Below are 23,137 nucleotides of genomic sequence, written 5' to 3'. Positions count from 1 at the left end.
CAGAGTACCTGCTTATCTGCTTATCCTGATTGCTTTGAGGGGCATTCTGCCAAATCACAGAGAATATGCCAACTCCTGGATGTAACATTTTGAGGATGGACAAACAATTTGTTGGGGTTAAGGTGAGGTCAATTCATTTTCTGCCTCTGAGAATGAAATGTAATTATAATCAAAAGGAAAATGCATTTAACCAATGCACTAATTATGCCCTCCCTGCTGCTGGCCCCTTTGCCATTTGATATGATTGTGAAATGAGTTAGGAAAAAAACTATCTATACAGACACAGCCACAACAACAGCTCTTGCTGACTGCTAATCAGTTTGCAACAGGAAGGCAGCAATGCCCTAAATTTTGTACTCCCTCCCTGTTTGTCTAAAGGCTTCCATCAACCTCTCAATGTATTTGCTGTCTTTTGGAGTCTTTGGGGATGACACCTCTGAATAATTCTTGTTCCACAAGAATTGCCTGATAGAGTGTAAAGCACTAGTTAGGACCAAGAAACTTCTGTAACTGGGCTGTGCTTTGCTTCTTTCCATTTCCCGAGTTAGATACCATGGGCTTACCCCATCATATAGCACTACACTGCCATCAACAGTCTGTAAATATCTCTGGAGAAAAATTAAACAAATAGAGAAGAATATATCCTTGATAGAAGGATAAATAGATGTATGTGTTGCTGATGTACAGCTGTGACTAATTTTAAGTACAGATGTATTTTCATGGAAATTGTGAGTTAACACCAGAATTTATGGCTATAGTCCATGTCTATTTGACTAGAGTAAATGCAGAAATTTCCTTTATTTGTTTGGTTAACGGGTACATACATGACCATAGAGTCATTAAGAAACATCTAATCCCTCCAACCCCAGCCCACCAATTTGTATAAATTCCTGGTAAGAGTGTGCATCCAGGTGTAAGGAAGTTCACAATCACAATATATGGGGCAGAGGAACTCAAGACTGCTCATGAATAACATTCCTGAAAGTCCTTTGTAAATACTGAATGCAAAAACACCTACAAAGTGTTCTAGAATTTATTAATTTTCTGCTTTCCAGGTTTTGCTGTTTCAACACCTTGTTTCAAGGTTTCATTCATTTCACTGGTCAAAAAGAACTTGATTTTCAAGGCTCTTTAGACCATTATTATTTTACTTAATAATTATGTATTCAATAACTCAGAAATGGTTTGCATTCTTCAAACAAAGCACACTCTGAAGCATAGAATCACAGAATATTTTTGTGATCATCATGCTTGCCATAAGATACATGGACAAAAGGGGTTGGGGAATTTCCTAACAATCAAGAACCACAGAAAGTACAGACAAAAGGAAGCAAAGATTTTATTGACATTTCTTTACACAGAACACAAGCTACACAAAATGCCACGATAAAGCATATGTAGAAAAATAGTAGAATCATATTGGCACTGATGACTATTCATTATTATTATAATATTATAATATTATTATTATTATTATTATCATCATCATTTTATTATACAGGTTTCATCATAACCATAATAAATAAGCATTAAAATTTCACAGTGGCATTATCAGCTTTACATTCATGATCTTATTTATACAAGGGACCATGTCAGATTTCTTCAGCTTTTTTGTATGGTCATGATTTAAAGTAGTAGATTTAAAAATTAAAAGCCCTTTCCCTTAACCTATAAGGATCTGTCCACAGTAATTCATTGACTTGATCCCTTGGAGAGGTCTGCATTTGTCTTAAAAGACATTACTTTTAAAACACATTTGACCAACTGGAAAATTGGCCTTAAAAAGAACCCAGAACATTTGTTATGGTGTGGTGGTCTCACTTTGAGATGCCATGGATGCTGCTGGTTGCCATTTAAGATCTTGTGGCTGTCCAAAGCTCCTCACCAGGTCAATCCACTTGCAGATTTGGTCCATCATACCAAGAGTGCATTTGACCAGCATTTCTCAGGATCAGACCTTTAATCAAGACTTTGTGAAGGCTGTTGAGTCTGAACCTACACTCCAAGAAAATTGATTCGCATTTCTGTTTTCCTTAAAATATCGCAGAATTGACTCAACTTCACATGTTTCCACTTAGTGAGATTAGTTTTTTTTTTTTTGATGTAAGTCTCACTTAAATATTTGACAGACACAGTTAAAGAAAATTGAAGTGTGTGGCAGTTGACAAATGTTCATTAGGGAAAGGGAAGTAAATTAGACAGAGGCAGACAGAGCATGTGTTGTAAATCTTGGTGTCTTAAAAAAATAGTACAGATTTTCTAAGCTCTCAATCTCTAATTATTGCCTCTTCTGCCTGATTTGAAATAATTCTTGAGAAATATAACTGCCTCAATCAAATATAATAATGTCTCATTTAAAAGTCCAACCTCTAGTGTCACATGATGGAATTGGCTGTACTCATACTCAGATCACAGAAAGGGTTATAATTAAAAATACCATAGACTACTCATCTGCAAAGTTCAGCCTCAATATCAAGTTGCTGCATAAATTCAGATTTGCAGAATGTTGTAGTTACTGTTACATGCACCAGTTATATCATGCATATTGCTTGCCCTGAACAATCAGCCCCAAAGGAAGTACTTGGAGAAGGATATATCTCTGATGCTTTGCTTTGCAGCCTGTGTGCACCAACATGGGCATGAATCCAATGCTAGTATTTTACATCCACTTTGCAAGAGTACAAATGGTTATCAAGTTCAGGGGCCAACTTCTTGATTTTTTACAGGTTTTTTTTTATGCTTAAAAACCCCATACATTTGAAATGCCTCAAGTTGAAATTATAATTTGAAATTCATCCCAATAGTATTTGGCAGTTGCTTATCGAAGAAACCTCAAACCATATTATTTCTTTAAAAAAATTTTCAAGCCTTGTCTTTGTTAACCAAAAATTGCAACAGTGTGCAGAAAACCACTTTCAGAGCTAATTATTTACAGGAAACAGTAGGGTTTAATTCCAAGAGGTATTTTCTAAATATTTAATAAAATAAATAAAAGGTAACTCTGAAACAAAGGATAAGGATCTTCACAGAACTCTGCTCCTGTCCACTGAATTCTAGGCCACAGGTCAGTTGAGGAACAGTGAAGGTTCAATTTTAGGTGTTACCATTGAGCTGGGAATTAATCCAGCAGTGTAAGGTGCTCCATTTACATAGACACTGTGAAAATGTGATTATTTCTGCTGCCATTGTTAACTTTAACTATTAAAAATCAAAGCCTGATTTTTGAGGGCTGCAATTTTGTTATACTTTGAAGAGAGTGTCATTAAGGTATACAATATCCTTAAACTAAGAATATGGTTCCAGTGTCAAAACCAGAGTAACTGTGTTTGTACCTTGCATACAGGGAAAGATAAGACATCAATCAAAACCTGACTCAGAGATGAATTTTGTTTGTAACACAAACTAGAATGTTTAATTTTAATGCCTGAATTTACAGCATGGAACAGAAGACTAAGAAAGAGGACAGAATTCACCTGAATTCTTTATTGGCTAAATTAGACTCATCAACATAAACTTCCTCTAAAGAAGAAAGACGATCTCCCAACAGACAAGTCTTTCCCACTTAAGGTTTGTACTGTTCATTGAAGGTAATTCTATATCAAGAGAAAGTTTAATTTTCTGCTGTCTCAGATGCTGTGGCTAATTATCTAAGCATAATTGAAAGACAGAGATTTAAGATTAGATTTTTATTTTTTTAAAAGGACTTGAGGATATTTTAAGGGAATTATAAAGATGATTGGTGCCAGAGTCCAAGACAAAAATTAATAGATTAATTGTTCAAGTCCAAGAAGACAAGTTTTAAGTTAAACTGTTCCACTTCTAATGAATCTTATTATTAGAGACAAATTCAAGTAGAAATATCAACATAATTTTCAATTTATTCTGAACTTTATGATTTGGAATATGCTGATCCGTGTTTCAACCTGATACTTCTACCAAAAATCCAGTAATATCCTGGAGTGGTTTATTTTGAAGAAATGGGACTTTGGAAGGTGTTCCTTTTGATTTCTCTGTCATTACTCTCATCTCAGTGGGGTGTATTCTGTCACACCCTAGGCAGGAGGAAGGTTTATCTTTGCCTTCTCAGTCTGTCAGAGCTATATCTAGACTCTGACTCACCTGGAGACACAAAAAGGAATTGAAAGAACATCAGTGTATTTTTTTTCTTGGGAAAACAAACACAGTAGAAAATGAACACAGAACACTGTACAAATACTAGTGGGTTTTCAGTGGTGTGGGTTTTTTTCCAGACATGCAGTGGCAAAGGAATACCATAGCTTGTCTAGACTTCTTGACTGATCTCCTTCATATTTCATAAGAAGATTTAACTGCAGAAAGAGGAAATAGCTAATTTCCCAAACTGGATGCATAGTCAAATATATAGAAAACTAAAAATAAAATTAGTAAGAAGAGTGGCAAAGCTGATAAATCATTGATCTACCAGCTTAAAAAATGAATGCTTGGTTGAAGAGGATGGATGTCAAGTAAAATTAAAAGATGGTAACAAGCTTCCTGTCTTAGGAGAGAGGGTAGCTCAGTTTGACATTGACCACAAAAACCATGGGGGTGGTAGATAAAACACACATCAAACTCAACACTGATTAGATAAGCTTAGTCAGCTGATGGTGTGACAAGAGGTTGACAAATCACTGCACAAAAAAACCCCTCTCTCCTCCAACAAGGTGGGTAAAGCCAAGAAATGGCTCCTTCTCAGGAGTTCTGGAGGACAATCAACATAAACTACCTCCAAAAACAACAGAAACCTGTGAGGCTGAATGATCACCAGCAGCTTCCTCCTAAGCATGGTGTGGGAACAGACTTCCACCTCTTATGGGAATAACATGCAGCTCCTATGGGAAAAGACACTTTCTATGCACATGGGTGTTTAGGGTATATATCATGGGGGTATGACATATAAGAACTATACTTTATATTAGCATTTTTTCATCAAGAACATTTCCACTCAGCCTTTCCCGTGCATGTAGCTGCATATTTGATAGTGTCAGAAACCAGAAGTGTCAGAAATGCCTTGGTCTTCTTGCACAGCTGGGAATGATGCACATAGTCTTGTCCATACAGAAGCAGCAAAAAGTAAATGTCCCCAGAGCTGGAACAGGTAGATTCTTAATAGTACTTATGCTTTCAGGAAGGAATGATAAACTACTTAAATTAATTGCTTGAAATATTGAAGTTTTCAGCACCAAAAGCTGTTATTAGTGCAACCCCATTTACAAGATGCATAAACAAAGCATGGCCATCACAATATTCCAACCACCTACTCCAAAATAAAATAGAATTACTGAAGACTGGATTTTATGTGGAGAAGGGGTTTTTATGTTCCTTTTGATAAGTTGTTTGTGTTTGTAGCTGACATATTTCAAAGACTGGAAGTCATGATGGATTGCAATGAAAGTTCACTGTATTAGTTTCATATTTGAAGAGGCAGAAGATACTTTAAGACATGAAGCTCCATGCAATTAACATATAGATATTGGACTTATGGAGCATGTATGCATGTGTGCAAGTCCATTTCAGACAGATATGGTTAGGTTGCTACTCAGCTAAGAGCATCTTGTAGCACTTTGTGTGAAAGTAAAAAATTGAATTTTCAGAAGCAGAGAAATCAAGTTTCAAGGTTGTGGCAGAAGTTAATTTAGTCTGACCTTTTGCATAAGAAGAGTTTATACATATTTATTCTTTATGCTTTTATCCTATGAGGGGAAGGCCTGACTCATCTGCATTTAAAGCATTCTAACTGTTTAACACTGATTAAACTGTTCACATAAGCATTTCTATTCAGTGCATGGATTTCTCTTGGGGAAGTGCAGATGTATTATACAATCTTCCTAAAATAGAGAAGAAACAGCAGCATCTCTGGTCACATTAGGTTTCCTCACTATCTGTGCCCAAAGTAAAGATTAATTCATAGGGGGCTGGAAGATTCCAGTTGTGGCAATGGGAGAACAGCTCCAGCTCTTGGGATTAGAGCCTCAGACAGGGAGAGGATGGGATGAGTGCCAGCAGCCAGGGGCCCTGCTGAACAGGAAAAGGCACCAGCCTGCAGCAGAGCCACCATCCAATGAAGTTTGCCAGCTCCTGGTGCCTCTTAAAACCATCTCAGGGTTGAGAAACTGGACAGGGCCCAACAAAAGATCCCCAGAATGGTGAGGGGTCTAAGCACACAGCTCCTGAGGACAGACTGAGTCTTGTCGAGCCTGGCACAAAAGACACCAGGTGACAAAAGGGCTGAATGGACAAGGCAGTTACAATTGTACCAGAAGCAAGATCAACCTCATAAAGATGGGATACAAAGGTGGGAGTAAAAAAAGGAACAGAAAGAAGCTGCAGCTCAGAAAGTTTGAATTGGATTTTTAAGTTTTGTTGTTGTTGTTTTTGCTTGGTTGTTTTCCTTAGGAGTGATATACAGCAGTTGAGAAGGTATTCCAGAGTAGCTGGAGTATATCTATCACCAGATATTTTCAATATCCAGCAAGACAAATATATGGCTGACATTAACATGAGGCTCATGATAATCCTGCTTTTAACTGGAATTATACAGGGATGCTTCCAGCTGTTCCTTCTGAAACAAAATATTCTGTCATCTGTAACACTTCTGGATAGGTGCAGAGCAGTCTTCAAACAGGCTGAGAAAAGTGAGTGGAATGAATGTGTGAGCACGATATCTCACTCCTGGATAAATGGATTGGCAGTGCTGGATACGTTTGTGAATCCCTGTCTGCACTGACTTCACAGTATATGGAGGAGATGCAGTCAGGTCATGGAAAGGTGACCAAGGAAATATGGGAAAGTCTGGACAAAGCAGAACAGTAGTTTAGGGCAATTTAGGCATCTCAAAGGAGTAGCAAATCAAGGGAACCATGAACAGAGACGGACACAACCTTGCTGTGGTCATGTTTGACCCAGAAAGCAAAACCAAACCAGAGGAGAGTGAACTGCAGCTAAACAAGTCCCCCACTATGAATTTAATTACTCCAAACATTAATGGTCTAATTTTAAATTCAGTGATTATTTGTCCTGAGACTGTGGTACTGCAGCCATAAAGCAACTGCATTAAAGAAGATGAACAAACTCCAACAGACCTGTATTTATACTGGTTTATAAATTGAAAACAATTCATTTATTAAATCAACACTTAAAATTTGGGAGAGGAGGTACATTTAGCTAGAAACTGTCAATTAGATAACATTAACTCTCAAAACTGCTGAGCATATGTGTTGAAATAAAGAAAAGCACTGCATAAGAGTTCTCTATGGACATGACCTTTAGCATCTAAATAACCAGCTGGAGTGAAATATGTTAGGCTGTTCTGATGATAATTTATAAATGGAAATTTAAGTCCACAAAGAAAATAATCATTCAGCTAGGCTGACACATATTGGCATGCTGACACTCAGAAATGCTCCATGATTATTCATTATATATTAAATTTCATGGGATATTTGCATAAGCCTTCACAAGAGTCTAACCCTGTTATTAGAAGTTCTCATCTTTCTCCTTCATCACCACTCAGCTATTTTAAATGCAGAGGTAGAAAGCAAGACAACTTTTTTTTTTTTTTTTTTTTTTTTTTTTTTTTTTTTTTTTTTTTTTTTTTTTTCACGCAAAAATCATCAAAGAAAGCTGCAAATTCTAATGAAAACTTTTTTTTGAATTCCCAGTTTTCACACTGTCTTGTGATAGCTTTCTATTTCAAATGTGGCTCTTTTCTGACAAGGGAACAGTGAAGAGGATTGGTCAGTGGATATTTATGAAATGTTTTGAAGTAAAATAGTGCTCAGAATTTGTGTAGGTAATTCCAAAGCTCTGTGCTAAGGTTTCAAGTCTTTAGAAAATAATCCTTTAAAGCTAAAAAAATTTAACTTCCTCTATTGTCAGTGGACAGACCTGATTTTGAAAACAAATTTTGAATTTCATTAAATAGAAAATGAGCATTCATTGGAGGCCCAAAAAAGATCCATTTCCTTCTAGACTTTAAAGGAGCCTGATTCATATCTTCAGTGTTTGCTTTTGATCAAGGTGTGCAGTCAAAACTTGCCAGGCATGAAAACATGAAAAAATCATCCAGTCCACAAATGCTGAGTCTCCAGATTCTGTCTATGTCTTAGACACCCATAAAGTGACTCTTACAATAAGCTCCCTGGACAAAAAAAACAGAGGTAAATAACCCTGAATGCCAGCAAAGCAGAAAACAGGATCACTCCTGCAGACTTGCACCAGCACCTTTCTTCACTGACTAAGGTAGAAAACAAGCTTTTTACTTTAGTAGAAAAAAATTCATTTTGCAATCAGTTTTTAAGCACAAATTAGGTGATGAAAATGAACAGGACAAATTCTACAATTCTCCAAGAAAAAATTCCAGAGGATCCAGGAGACTGGATTCTTATTTTCCTGGCTGAAAATCAACGTCTTGAAAATCTTCAGCCCAGATGCAGGAAGGACTCACTATTATGTCTCTTTGCACATACTTAGTCAACACTGCAATTTCTCTCTAAACATACTTTAAAAAGAAGATATTAAATTCTTATAAAAGTGGGAAGAAATGGGCTCTAGGAGACCCAGAATATTGAAGAAAAAATAATCCATCTACTAAAAAAAGCATGATCATAGAATTAAAGAGATTAATTGAGTTGTTATAACCACACTGTTTTCAAGTTCTTCAAATCTTTTAGAACAGTTAATGTCAGTTCTCTTAAATGTTATAGTCTGCTTCAGAAACTTCTTGCCTTTCTTCCATCCCCCTATCTTTGTCTCTGTGTTTCAAAGCTTTGAGATCTGCTGGTTCTGCTCCTCTGATTCTACACATGGACTATCACTTTTCCTCACAGAGAACTTGCTCATCTGGGCTGCAGCTCACACCTCACCTCTGACCCTGGAAAACCTCAATAGCCAAATGCACTTTACCTGGTGGAGATCCTCCTTGCTAGTTTTAAGCTTGTTAGATGATTAAAGAAAATAAAAAATAAAAAATAAAAAATAAAAAATAAAAAATAAAAAATAAAAAATAAAAAATAAAAAACCCAACTCCTTGGAATGATGGCTTTTTTTTCTACTTAACTGAAGAATTCCTTAGAATTGAAGAGAGTTTCACTTCAGACATAGCTGACACTAATACTGACGAGCTAAAAAAAAAAAAAAAAAAAACCACCAGGTACGTCCCTCCTCTGTCCAAGGTCCTGAAAAATTCTCTTGTCCTCTGTGAATTTGAGCTTCACTGAAGAGTTCAAGCCCTGCCCCCATAGATAGAGGAAGCCAAGCAGGGTTTGTGCAGATTGCAAGGAGAATCCTTGTAGAAATACTGAAAATGTATTAAATGTATTTTAAAAGGCTTTGTGGGAAGGGACAATATATTGAAATTCCAAAGGTTGTTACAGAAACAAAGAAGCTAACTGTGCACTTACTTTGCTGACTTTTATGAAGATAATTCTTGCTATATATTTCTTTCCATGTAAATACAAAGCTGACTATAAGTTCCATGCTGATTACTATATTTTGATGAAGTCCAAAAATTTATATATTATAATGACAACGCAGATTTCTTTGCAATATAGTCTACAAAATCAAGGGGATTTCTAGTATTGAGAGGCAACATCCCATTAAAAAGAATAAAAATAAAGGTGAGGGAGGCTTTTCTGAGAACCTTAAAATGGAATCTCAACTAGACTGATACTGCCAATATATCCCACAATGTTCTGCCAGTAGAAGGAAGATAAAATCTGTCTTATCATTTGACAGGAATGATACTTCCCAGACTTTTCTGAGGTTCCACAGGAGCTTTCTTCCATATCCCACAAGATGTAAGTTATGTGGACCTGATCCAAGTCTATAAACAATCCAACTCCAACTCTGAAATTAGACTGAGCCATCAAAGAATTCTATATGAATAGGAACACTGACACCTTTAGGTATATTTATCCATCAGTCAGAGCACTGGTAGGAGTACAGAATGTCAAAGTGAACATATGGAAAGGCCCACCAAGTGCTGCACCAATGCAGAGACCTTTCCCCATGTCCATTCTCTCTCACAGTCATGCAAACAGAGGGCTGGGAATGCTGTCCACTGCCCAAAGCAAGGCAAGAACCTCCCACCTGAGTGTAAGAACAGCTACACTGGCTGTTGTCGGACTCAGGGCTGTGAAAGGTGGTGGGTAAGACCTGGAAGTAAGCAAACTTCTCTGTGCAGACTATGTACATACACACAGCAAGCATGTATATAGGTGTAAAATCACTTCTTTCTAAATGTTTTTTTTTTTTTTTTTTTTAATTCTCAGTTTGCAGACTTCTGGATGTTTTCTACAAGTGGACCAGACCCTCATACAGCTCACTGGAGGTGGCTTAGGTTAGAGGTTGCTTTTCTTTCCTTTTTTCCATACAGAAGTACTAGTCCTGGAGCAAAAGGGCTTCACTATATAACAACTTGACCTCCATGTCCCATTATATTTAAAATTCTATAGACAATTTACTGAGGAAGAAGTAAGTTGTGATATGTCAGTGCAGCTGGCACTGGACTGCTGAGGCCAAAAAGTGAGAAAAAATTCCCAAACAAGAAGAGGAAACAGGTTCCCTGATAGAATTCATTTGTTAACTGGGTGAAACTGACTTTAGCATTTAACAGTCAATCTATAAGGAAAAAAAAAAAAAAAAAAAAAAAAAAGAGGAAAACACAATAGTATGTGCCTAGTTAATTAAAGTACTGAGGTATTAAGAAACATCAACATTGAATCACACCATGGAATTGCTCCTATATGATTTCTACCTCGATGAGGGCACAAGATTTTTATGTATAATACCCATTTTCAGGTGGTTTAATCTCACCCTTTGGTACATACCTTCTTTCTCCTTCTTATTTTAAAAACATGCATTAGTTATCAAGCCAGCCTTTTTCATTTACCAGCATTTGCCTGTCTGCTAAAACTCTTTTCTTAAACTAATTTTGTCTAAGATTTTCACTTTTTTTCTCTTTCGAGAAAAAGCTAGTTTTGCATTTTGCAATCCCTCTGACTGTAATGCTTTTTGTTTTCATTTTGTATTCTTATTTCACAAATCTTCCCCATCTTCATCTTAGCTTACTGAAGGGAGTCTTGACACCTAAACCCAACTTTGTGATTTTTTTACAGTCATTGCTAGAAGATATAGAGACTTGTTCATTTGTATTTTAAAACAAATTGTATTTGCTTTAAAAATTGCCTGCCTTCCAAACAAAAACAATTTTGAAGAATTATTCATTTTCTCTTTTTTCAAAATACTACTGTGCGTTGAAAATTTATCAAAATTTTTTGAAAATGTGCAGAAATGTATTGAAATTTTTCACTTTAAGTGTGATAACTTTGTGATAAAAATCTTAATGTAAATTTGATGAAAAAAAATTAAAAATTGGGAAATATGTTCTTTTCCAAACTCTTCAAAAGGACTTAGATATCATTGCACAAATAAAGTTTTAAGTAGTTCAATCAGATGTAACCATATAATTATTAGGACTGTATATAGCACTGCAAATGGGCATTAACAAAGCATTTAGAGAGTATTGCAGAGGATCTTAAGATGTCCTTATATTTTTAAGTGTTTCACAATCCTTACCATTCTATATCTCCTGCCTTTTTTTTTTTTTTTTTCCAAATGTTTGGGGTTTTCCAGGGTATAACTGGATAGACTTTGAATTTGGTACCAATGTAATACATTAAAAAAAAAATGTTGGGACAAATGGACTTAGATACAAATGTAAACATGAAAATTGTACCTTTAAGGTTATAACAAACACAGTCAATTATGATCCTCCATAAATGTAAACAGAAGAAATGTTAACAGATGCCACTGATATTTTACAAGCAATCCAATATAGTCCTCTTGGTTTGGCAGCGTCTAACTTGAATGAAATTCTTCCCAAACTAAAGTTGGTGTTTCTTTTTAAAGACAAATGTCGATATTTGTTCATTCTATGCAAAATACTCCTTTCCATTGTTTGAATGTACAATTTGTATGTTACAAATTATTACCAGTAATGGAACCATCCAAATATTTTCTTACATGAAACAGAAAGACTGAAACTTTCATAAATGGTTTTCAGACTTCTCAGTTCATCACAAAGAAGGTTTTAACCTGAGTTCACACACATGTGTTTCCTTGTGTGTTAACTACCCCAAAAGTGCTACAAATGTAGAGCTTTGTTAATACATAAATAAGCAATAAATCAAGGACAGACAAGTTCCTGGTTTAATATTCAGGAGAAACAGGAATTATATTGGTCCAATCACATTTAGAGATTAACCTTCTTTTTCTGATTCTCTACTTCAGAAGTGACTCATGTCTTTATGTGGACAAAAACCATAGAAACTGAAGAGGAATATTTATTTCTTCCAAAAGCACCAATACTTGGAAGCTTGAATGCCTTAAAGCCATAGCACTTTATTCTCTGAAAGAGAAATGGAAATGGAAAGTTTGAAAGTCCCACCTGATGTCATTTTTAACATTGCACTCCTTTGGCTAAGGGAGTCTCCTCCACTCAATGGAAAGGTTGGCTGCTGTTACCCAGTACTTCAGGCACTATTTGAAGTAGTTGAGTCCTGCCACCAGGAAAAACTTCTCCAGGAACAGTTCAGAGTCCAGCACAGCAATGTGGGCAGCCCGGCCTATCAACGTGTTGGCGGTGTTGGGCAGAGCATGGAACACGTTGTGTCTGATCAAAGTGCAGTCCTTGGCCCCAATCAAAGGCTGGAGCAGGTTGTTGATCATTTCTGCGTAAACAGGACCTGAAAAAGAGTTGAGATATCACACCTACACTCCAAATCTCCCAGATCCTCTCTTTTCTTCCAGTGTCGTTTAATTACAGTCGTGATGAGAAAGAAAATGGAAGCAAGGCTAAAATAGATCTGAGAGACAGCTGTCCAATGATTTCCCAGGTGCCAGAGTGATGTTCATCTAATGGAGGCATTGGCCATGAGGAGGGATCTGCTGAAGCTGCTTAGCTTGAGGCCTGGAACATCATCAGCCTTTCCTCTGTCAGCAAAGAAAATGCTCATATTTCTTTTAGGGAAGAGGGTTTGGACTCACACTGCCTATGAATTCAAATGTGAGAGGGTGTGCCAGGACACAAGTTCATTTGGGTTTCTCGGGGGATTCCAATGAAGGAAGGGCATCATGTGGAGATAGTTGAGGTGTTTATAAGGGCAGAAACAACCGCTCAGAAAACATTTACAGACAAATGACCTGGTGTATTGATAAATGTACTGATCTGGTTCCTGCTAGGTCAAACATGTCCCTGAGGAAGAACCACTGTGGGTGAGTTGAAGAAATTCCTGTTAATTCATGTCTTAGATAGGAGGGAAAGAGCTGTCATTTAAGTAAGAGGTGTGAAGGCAACCATGCTGATTATTGGGCCTGTGTGTCTTTCTGCTTCCAAAGAGTATCTCCATTTCTAGGTAATCACATATGTGAAATGGTGATGAAATTGCACTGAACATTATTCCTGGATGTGGTATCAAACTAAAGCCATGAAACATTTTATAAATGAGCAAGACTGCTAATAACAAAAGCAATACACACAGCCTGAGCTCACAGGAGGGCCTCTGGTGTTGTGACTCCTGATGTGTTTTACAGATTTTATTACAAAACAATATGATTTTAGATCTGTCCCTTAAATTATTTTGCAATCATTCAAACACTATTGAAAAAAAAAAAAGGGAAAAACACCTTAATTTGGATGTGCTGAGAAAGATTTCTTTATGTGTAAAAAAGGGAAGTCAATATAAGTAAATCAGTAGACTACAGAAAAACATTGTCAAGAGCTAGTTGCATTATCACTTAAAAAAAATAAATAAACTTAGAATGGGAATGGGAGGAAGCAGTAAGAAACCTTTGATTATGACCTGATTGAAATTTGTTTTCATCAGGCAAAGAGCTTCTTGAAAGGCTTCTTTTATTGATTTCAGTAATTTCCTGTGGGAAGCGAACACTTTCTTCCTTATCAAATAAACATTTGAGTTTTCATCATGTTGATGAAAAACCCTTCTAATGTAATGACTTCAGTTGCACAGAAATGCAATTCTTCAACAGCTTTGGGAATATATAAAAGATTTTAAACATACCTGTGTGTCTGTCCTTAAGTGCATTTTTGCACATTTCTATTCGTGCTGAATGAAAAGGGACGTATCTGTCTTGGGGTGAGGCCACTAACACAACATTTTTAAAATACTGAAGACCTGTGGCAAACATATTAAATACATTAATCACAATTAAGTACAGTGATGAAAACGAATACAGTGTGAAAACAGCATGGCTATTCTATGTTCAAAGGCTTTTGAAAATCTACAGTGCAAAATAGGTGATTATTATTAAAACATGCAACACAATCTTAGAAAGATTCATTACAGCTTAAACACATTTGAGTTGCTTCTGTGAACTATTTTTTACATATCAACACTCACACAGGTGAATTGCATGTCAATAAGGTAAAGTAAGAACTGTCTATTAAAAAAAACACCTTTTATTAATACCTTATTATTACAAATATTTATACCTCTGAACAGCATCAAGTTCAAAAATAAGACTACAAATTCGTAAAAGTCTCAAACAAAATAGAGAGAGGGAGAAGAAAAGGAATTGCTATAATGTCATACTGGTACATTGGTGTTGAGTGAGTCTTAGTGTCCATCCAGACCCTGCATGCAGCATCCACTTGACAAATCCACTCTGCTGGTTCATAACTGAAAACCCCAAATCTTCCCTGGAGCTAATGGGGTCACTGATGAGCTCCTCCTGTTTGACCTGTCTATGATTCCAAAACTGTGATTTCGAGACTTGCATAAAAAATCTGACCATCACCACCACAATGAAAAGTCCTGCTGGCTGCCTTTCAAAAACCTGACTTAAGGTGTTTATAATTTTCTTCTTGTGCAGTCAAACCAACTGAGTTTGCAACTTTGATCTGAAGTAAAAGGTAGGAGAAGCCCCAGTGAGTTACCAAATCTAAAATCTTACCTGAAGAGGTGCAACAGGGAAGAATATTTTATTGTGGGTTTTGTTTTGGTTTTTATTTTCACAACAAGCATGAGTAACATTTGTTAAAGAGATTGAAAGATAAAGAGATTGAAAGGGACTTCTACTTTAATAAAAAAGTCAGAAATTGCTGGAGGCTTAAGGAGTCATCTGGCAACGTAGGCACAACACTGCTTCTGGCATTTCTCTTTCTGTAGGTTCTCCCCACTTCTTTTGGGAGCAGGGTGCTAGAATAGGGACATGTCTCTACTGAATCTGTATGCCAGATCATATGTTCACATATGGACATGTCTACATCTTCGGATATTTTGCCTAAGCATCTACCCAGATGATTCTGACTTCACAGACAGTCCTCTCCACATTTAAATTTCTGCTTTCTCCATTCTCAAGGACAACACCTGCATTTTTAGCCTCTTATATTTCCACTTTACTCAGCTAACAAGCAGCAAATTGCTTTGACTCACTACACATGCTTTAGAATTCATTGCTTGGGAAGTTAAAATATGAGCTTTTTGTGCAGGACCGATTTTATTTTAACTTGACAGTAGTAAAGGAGTCATCAACTGTATTCCATGGAAATAAGAACCAGGGAATCAAAGGGAAAATTCAAACACAAATTTACATCAACTTCCTGTCATTGATTGAGTTATGTAGCATATCTGTAAGATTTAGGTGTTCTATTCATATTGACATAGCCTTTGTTTCCTATTAGCAGTGTAAAAAAGTACAAGAAAAGAATTAAACATCAAGTAGTGACCGTGTCACTACATACTTAGCACCAGTCTGCTCACACTCCATATTAAAAATAATTCTTAAAAAAAACCAAAACTGCCTCAACAGAAGAATCATGTTTGCTTTCTTTTCTTAAGAAAAGTCTGATTTATTTCATTTATTCATGACAGACTAAAGAATAGGAAAAAATTCTCTATTCAGACATCATTTTTCTAGTGTGAGGCCATACATCTTTCTCTGTAGTACAGAAGTGTCAGAACAGACATGAATAAAATTTGCTCTTCCTCTCACAAAGCCATATTTCCTAGAGACAAGAGATGTTAAACTTACCAAAAAAATAATAAAAAAGAAAAAATGGTTTTCATCTCATAGCATAAATTAAGCAATGATGGCCTCTCAAGAATGATGTTTCTTGCTTGCAGAATATAAACTTAGGTGCATGTTTACTGCAGCACAAAGGTCTTATTTAACACTAACAGTTTGGCAAAAGCATTATCAGATAACTTTCACAGAAAAAAATGTACAGATTAAATTGATATTAGATTTTAGACAGAGAGACTCTTCTAAAAAGTGTGTTTAAATAAAGATCATTAGCAAAATGCGTATTTCCTTTACTCCCTGGAGAAGAGGCCAGTCCATCACAAGCCAATGGAATAGCCCTTGGTATTTATCAGGGCACATCAAGCCCTACTCACCCGTTTTTTGGCTGAGCTGATAGAGGAAACACTTGCGCAGATCCGCGTTGTCCCTGAAGGTCAGTTGCAAAAGCGACCCTGACTTTTTCAACTTCTGCATTAGCCATAGACCTGGAGTGAAAATTGGTGCATTTTTTTATCCTTTGTAAGTCATCAAGCAGGGGAGTTAAAGACATGTGCCTACAGTAAGGATAGCACTGTAGTTTAGTAGAAGTCTTGTTTGTTCTTGAACTAATCAACAGGAAGAAAAGTATAATAAGGGTCTCGCAGGATAAAGGTAACAGTTTTACACTAAAACAGGGTAGATTTAGGCTACTTATAAGGAAGAAATTCTTAACAATGAGGATGATGAGGCACTGGAAGAGGTTACCCAGAGAGCTGGTAGATGTCTTATCCCTGGAAATATTCAAGGTCAGGTTGGACAAGGCTTGGAGCAAACTGATCTAATTGAAGATGACCCTGCTCATAGCAGGAATGGAACTAGATGATCTGTAAAGCCCCTTCCAACCCAAACTATTCTATGATTCTGTGGTTGTGTCATGGTAGTAGGAAAACAGGAGACTGAAATGTGAAACATTCCATTTCCATAATAATGTCTCTTTTTCATCTGAGGAGATGCCTCTCTTTATTTGTAGCAGAGGAGAAGTGGGAGACTAAGTGGAAACAGGTTCATCTCTTACTGCTGCACACCCCTGAGCTTTCCAGGGAGCAATATGTAGATACTGAATCTGTTTGTTTTTTCTTTTTCTGTATGGGTTTGAAGTCTTCAGCAAATGGTTTCCACAACTTCAAGTACAAGTCGTGCTACAATAAAATTCCTACCTCCACTTGCCCTCTCACGCACTCTGCTGTGCACCACAGCCAAAGCTCTCCCATTGACTCTTACCTGTACTAACCAAAGTGCTGTTGTTGTAAAGGGTTCCCAGGTGAGGCCCAGACAGGGACAGGAAGGTGTGTAACTTGTTGAGGTAATAGCGAAACCTGGGGCGAGTTAGTACAGATCGAATGATGACGTTCCCAAGGGAATGTCCAATAAAACTGTTGGAAAAGAAAAAATTACATTAATTCAAAAGCCATTTGTGTTTTCTTTAAAATAAATATAAGGATGGCACAAATGGCTCTGGAGGGAGGACTCTGTCAGGACTTTCAATAAGATCCTTTAGTTACCATTTAATGGCTTTTTTTTCAGTCTACAAGATTCTCTTGCATAAGAATCTTTCTCTTTCATTCTCATCTATTAGAATGTAAAAATTAATCTCACTGATTCAATGGTTTTTGACACAGGGCACTTTAGGGAAAGATAATTTCAATGGCTGTTGCTCATGTAACTCAAAGAGCTACATACTATTTGCTATCATAAACCTTACCTTACCTTATTCTGGATATGGAGAGATTGTACAACTGGATATGCTGAATAATTTCATCCAATAATCGGTCAGTCATTGTATCAAAATCAGCAAAAGTATCAGTCTGTTGAAAAATTACATGAATTCATGAATAAAAATATATTACACTTATTGCAGACTGATGTTATTTTCAAAGTCAAATGCAAGCGCAAAGGCAACAACCAGTGTATTTTTTCTTTATAAAAGCTCAAGGGGGAAGAAGGGAGATTTTTTTCTCGGTCTCCAGGTCTTCTTTTCAACAGAAATTCTCCTTTAAGAGAGGTTACTGAGTGATTCCAGAATCATAAGCAAGATGCTAAAGCAGCCTGACTTGGCACTGGTGAGAACTACTCATGCTCAGCTGCTCTAGATGTCAGGCTCTGCACATGGAAGAAAAGATTTCAGCATTTAGGATTCAACAGATTACTGCAATAAAATACTTTACAGGATTATAAATTGACATGAGGGTTATGCTGGTGCTGAGGATGTCATCACAAAATTATTTGGTCATCTTGATCAAATGTGTGTTTGTTATTCAACACTCATCAGTAAGAGAATGAGTGCTAGAGACAGACAAATAATTTGTTGTTTGCAACAGTACTGCCAGTTGTGAGACAATAAAACAAGCAATATATTTCCAGTCTATACAATTACAGGCAGATCTTATTCAGAACTTTGTAATTTGGCAATCCAACAGGACTCTAAATCAAACTGGTAACTAATGAGATGCCACAAAACAATCATCAAATGTTGGAACAGCTATTCAGAGCAAAGATATGAGTAATTAATGCTTTTGAAACATATCAGTAATTAATGCTTTTGTGACACAACTCATCTTGCTAATTGCAGCTCTTGCGCAGGAAAACATGACGATATTCACTTTGCAATACAGACTTAAAATAAATGTTCTCATAAACTACAAACAGTCCAGTAACCTTTTGCCTGTTTGTTTTGTCTGCATTGATAATTAATTATTTCCTCCTAGGCTCATTATCCCAAACCTTTCAGGTTGTTTAAAAGTGCAAGAATATCAGCCTGAATGTTAATCATAAACAAAACATGTCAAGCATCATATTTCACCTGATTAGATCTCCATCCGTTAGTATCACTTCAGCCTGGTTGAGCTTGTCAAATGCATCACAAATTAATTCCTAAAAAACTGATTTGAATTTTCCTCTATAGGGCAAACCAGCTAAATGACTGATTTCTTGCATCATTTTCAGTGTGGTTCTCAGAGAAGGGAAAAACAGTGATGAGATGCTTTACAACACCAAAATATCCATCAGGCCACCCAGATCCCACTTCCAGTGCTGTGAGAACTCCCCCACCTTCCCAGACAAGAAGATCTCTAGTTAATTTCCATTATGGGCTCTGGATAATGTTAAATGTTGCATGTTGTAAGATGTTTCATTCTCTGAAAACATTCTCTTCTCTTGGAAGAGGCCTTGATGGAAGTATGAAGTGGTGTCCTGACTATTTTCACCTATTTTATGTTCACTGTCCAAGTTTCCTGCTGACAGAGCTGTGCACTGGAAGGCGGCCAGTTCACAGACATACACCAACCACCCACTTCAAAATATAAAAACAAAGAAGGTTAGAAAGTTTTAACTCAGGTTTCTCAGGTACTCATAAATCAGAATAATGTTTTTCACTGTACAATGGAAATCCTTATCTTGTGCATAAAGTTAGGCCTTTGGTCATAAATATGGCTCCACTGCCAAGCAAAGCCCAGGATTCATTTCTGTTTCTCTGCCTAGACCAGCAATCAATTTTTACTGGAAGACATTTCTTTATCATTCAAGGAAATAAATCCCACAAACGCTGCAACAGGAGAAACAATGGCTGATGCAGCAAATGGAGCTAACACCTGCTGGAAATTCCACATCCTCCTGAGAATTTAGCATCACTAAACTTGCTGCTTTCTCCTGGTAATGTGTTGCAGAGGCACCAAGCTGCCACGTGTGCAAACTGGCAGGATAAATTAATTTTCTTTCTCTAAGGTCCAGTCCTATTACTGCTAATGTCATTGCCTTTGACTTTAATGCCAGGAATATTTTCCAATAGGTTTGAACACCCTATTGAATTAGACAGGAATAGAACCAGGCCTTTGCACTAAATACTACCTAAAACTCCCTGAATTCCCCAGTGCTTTTGTTTCACTCAGCTGGTGAAAAGGCTTGTGCTGAAGGCACTATTTCAGCAATGGAAAGGAAGGCAGAAATTAGCTCTGTACTACCTGATTTCTTTCAGACATTAGGAAGTCCAGTTTTCCACCAGGAAGTCCCAGTTCTATAAAAGTCTTCACCAGCCGCAGATCTGCGCTGTTACCTGGGAACAAATGGTACTTCATAAGCAATTCAACAGAAAAATAACCAACATAGAGTCAATTTAACACAACCTTGACACCATAGAGCTCTTGCTAAGTGCTGCTAAGAACGTTCTCACACCTCAGGATCATGTATTGGAACAGCAAGAGAACAGGAATTCCCAGAGCCTGGACCTCACCTGCTGCTGTGGGGAACTGCATAAATGATGGGTAAGAAAGAGCACAGATCAGGTCCAGAATAAATCTGTCCCTTTACTGAACAGCAGAGGTAAAACAAAAAGTCAAGCTAAGGTGAGGCTGTCAGGGACCCCTCAATACCTGTGCTGGGCTATAGGGCTGAACCTTCAGATGCAGAGTGGCCCATCTCATTTATTCACAATTAGAGGTGGTACTGAGATACTATCCAACTCCTAATATTTTGAGAGATGCCTCGTTCTGTACTAGGAGAGTCCAAAGTCTTCTGAAATACTTTGTTGGTGAAGTAATTATCACTACTTCACGAGAAAGACATTCCTGCTGCTGAGATATTCAATGGCAAACAGTCCTGGCTCAAGCCAGTGTTTGTTTTTCCTATTTTTTTTTCCTTGAGATTTCAGAGCCTCTATCACTTCTTCTCCATAGTTTCAGTGTGAAAATTGACACTTTTCTAATTGATATCAATAATTTGCCAAGAGAAAGTTCACATTTAACATAAGTGTTTCCTGCTTAGAAAGCATATATGTAAAAAATCCCAAGGCCTGCTTCCTCTGCAGTGAAGAATGACTTTTATTCTCTCACTTTATAAAGTCAGCCACAATCTAATCTATAACAGTGGTTTGGGGGTTTAAATAACATTTCCCTCCTGGGGACATGCTGCAAAATAACAAAGCATCTGTGGAAAGACAAGGAGTTACTGCAGTGCACTCTTCCTGTACACAGGAGGACTGATGTGCTTTGGTGAAGATTGCTGATTAAAAAAAAAAAAGACAAAAAACAAAAACCAAAAAAGCAAAAACAGATAGCATTTATTAGCAACAATACTTAATATTCTTGTAGATCCTTTTTTTACAATGGACTGAATAGCATAATAAGGAATTAATACTTATCTAAAACAAATACTGAGACTCTCCATCCTTTCATACTTGCTGAACATCTGTGGGGTTTTTTTTTGTAATTTACACCAAAATGGCTTACAAACAGAAATTCTTCCTGGCCTTACCATCCAATCCATGGACACAGACAACCAGGTGAATTCCATCTTCCAAATTTTCTTCCTCTTCCTCTGGTGGAAAATATGGGATATCAGAAGCTAGTACAGATAAGTCACTGTACAGAAATCCTTCAATCTTCATTTCTTTTTTAAATTTTTCTTTGGCCTGATAAAAACTGGAGAATACATTAATTAATCACAATAGAACTGGGTGGTCAGAAACAAACCATTAAACTAGAAATGAGGAGGCTTGTCTTTGCAAGAAGTTATATTTTTGACTTTCAAGTAAAGACATGGATGCAATTCCTTATCTATTAGGGCTGAGATAAATCAGAATGAAGGGAATAAATTATTTTTCTTTGCAATTTGTCTATAATGGGAAGAACTATAGTGCATTAGCAACTCACACTTGGCAGAGGAATGAAAGAGTGGCAAAAAATAATTTTCTGGTAGCTCATAAAATGAGACTGAGGTACAGAACTAGCAGTTTTGCCTCTTAACAATGCCATTTGCCTTATGGGTACTGAAATGCAAAATGTATAATTTTGCTACAGTTAGGTGGGCTTATAGTTGGGTAGAAGATGTTCTCCCTCTTCCTCAAGCTAGAGTTAAAGGATGCATCTCGTGGTAGATATTTTGGGGCTTATTTGATTTTTGATTCTTTTGAAAACATTTAGTAGCATTTAGAAGAAGAACATCTCAATGCTGAAAGAATTAAGATAACCCCTTTCCTACTAATGGTCTAAAATTTGACACTTGAAGTCACCCTGAAGCATTCTGCTGGCTGAAGATGTCAAACTCTTCAGTGGTTTTTTTTAGTAAAACTTATCCAGATAATTTAGAAATTAATAATCACAATGTATGTGTAGAATTAAGTAGAAAACTGGGACAGACAAGCTTTGGAGACTTTTAACCTTTAAAGTTTGGGGAACTTGATATAATCACTGAATCATTAGGACTGGAAAAGATCTTAAAGATACTAAAGTCCAGCGGTGAGCAATTACTTACATCAGCCCAACTCACTTTAAGGGACGCAAGAATGAAAAAAATATCTTTTGGGCCATGAATCTGGAAGCCTTGGATTCATGTGCATGAATACATGCTCAAATGTTGTTTCACAAAGGAGAAGCAAATTCTGTGCTTAGATTTGTCAGGACTTGAGAATGGTGTATAAAACTTCAGGATGCTTTCAAACGAATGAAAACAAAATCTTTGGTTGAAAATCAATGCACATGCAGACAGCCAACCTTTTTGGCAGCTGAATGGTCTCAGGAATTTCAGTGCTACTCTTTTGCATCAGCACAGCAGAGGCATCAAACTATATTTGGAAAAATGTAAGTGCTAGTGTGCTAATCTATGAGAGCCCTTATGACATCAGGGTCACAATGTGGCACTTTTACGTTGGGCAATAAAGCAAGAAACAAAAATAATGCCTCTTCTCCAGCCATCCATGGTTTCAATTCTCCCATTTTTCCAGTTTGAGAAGGTGAGGTTGAGATGTATAAGTCAATCTGAATTCCTCATTTCATAGTTTGGCTACTGAGTGGAATTATTCAAGCAGAAGAGTAAAACAGTGTGCGGCACTGCCACAGTGAACTGATAATCTGGGATCAATACTCTGGTATGGGTAGCCTTAATTTCAGGAAGGAAGGTCAGCTCTGAAAGATTATTTAGATACCCAAGTACCACTGCTTGTCATGAGAATAAGGACCTGAGGTCTTTAGCAAGCTTGGTCTCTCTGTGTTTTTATCCTTCTGTCTATTTAGATTATTCATCCTCTATGAACCATTTGTCTGTTTGG

General features: G+C 36.9%; 1 protein-coding gene across 6 annotated transcripts in view; it reads right to left on the bottom strand.

Moving 5' to 3' along the window:
* Positions 1-12,345: 12,345 nt before the first annotated feature.
* FAM135B (family with sequence similarity 135 member B) overlaps positions 12,346-23,137 on the bottom strand; it is a 183,443-nt gene continuing 172,651 nt past the window's right edge. For 4 of the 6 annotated variants that reach the window (XM_079301872.1, XM_079301874.1, XM_079301876.1 and 1 more), the window contains 7 exons: positions 21,346-21,512; positions 20,058-20,149; positions 17,809-17,906; positions 17,323-17,474; positions 16,437-16,547; positions 14,100-14,213; positions 12,346-12,764 (listed from right to left, as the gene is read on the bottom strand). In XM_079301872.1, coding sequence (XP_079157998.1) covers positions 12,559-12,764; positions 14,100-14,213; positions 16,437-16,547; positions 17,323-17,474; positions 17,809-17,906; positions 20,058-20,149; positions 21,346-21,512 — 940 coding nt within the window. In that variant the 3' untranslated portion in view covers positions 12,346-12,558. Of the gene's footprint in view, positions 12,765-14,099; positions 14,214-14,807; positions 14,939-16,436; positions 16,548-17,322; positions 17,475-17,808; positions 17,907-20,057; positions 20,150-21,345; positions 21,513-23,137 lie in introns of those variants that run through there. The other 2 variants (XM_079301875.1, XR_013773751.1) reach the window with 2 other exon arrangements.

The sequence above is a fragment of the Erithacus rubecula genome, assembly GCF_903797595.1.
Source record: "Erithacus rubecula genome assembly, chromosome: 3".
Classification (NCBI taxonomy): domain Eukaryota; kingdom Metazoa; phylum Chordata; class Aves; order Passeriformes; family Muscicapidae; genus Erithacus; species Erithacus rubecula.
Note: the sequence above shows the minus strand (reverse complement) of the source record. Positions and strands in the feature narration are given on the sequence as shown.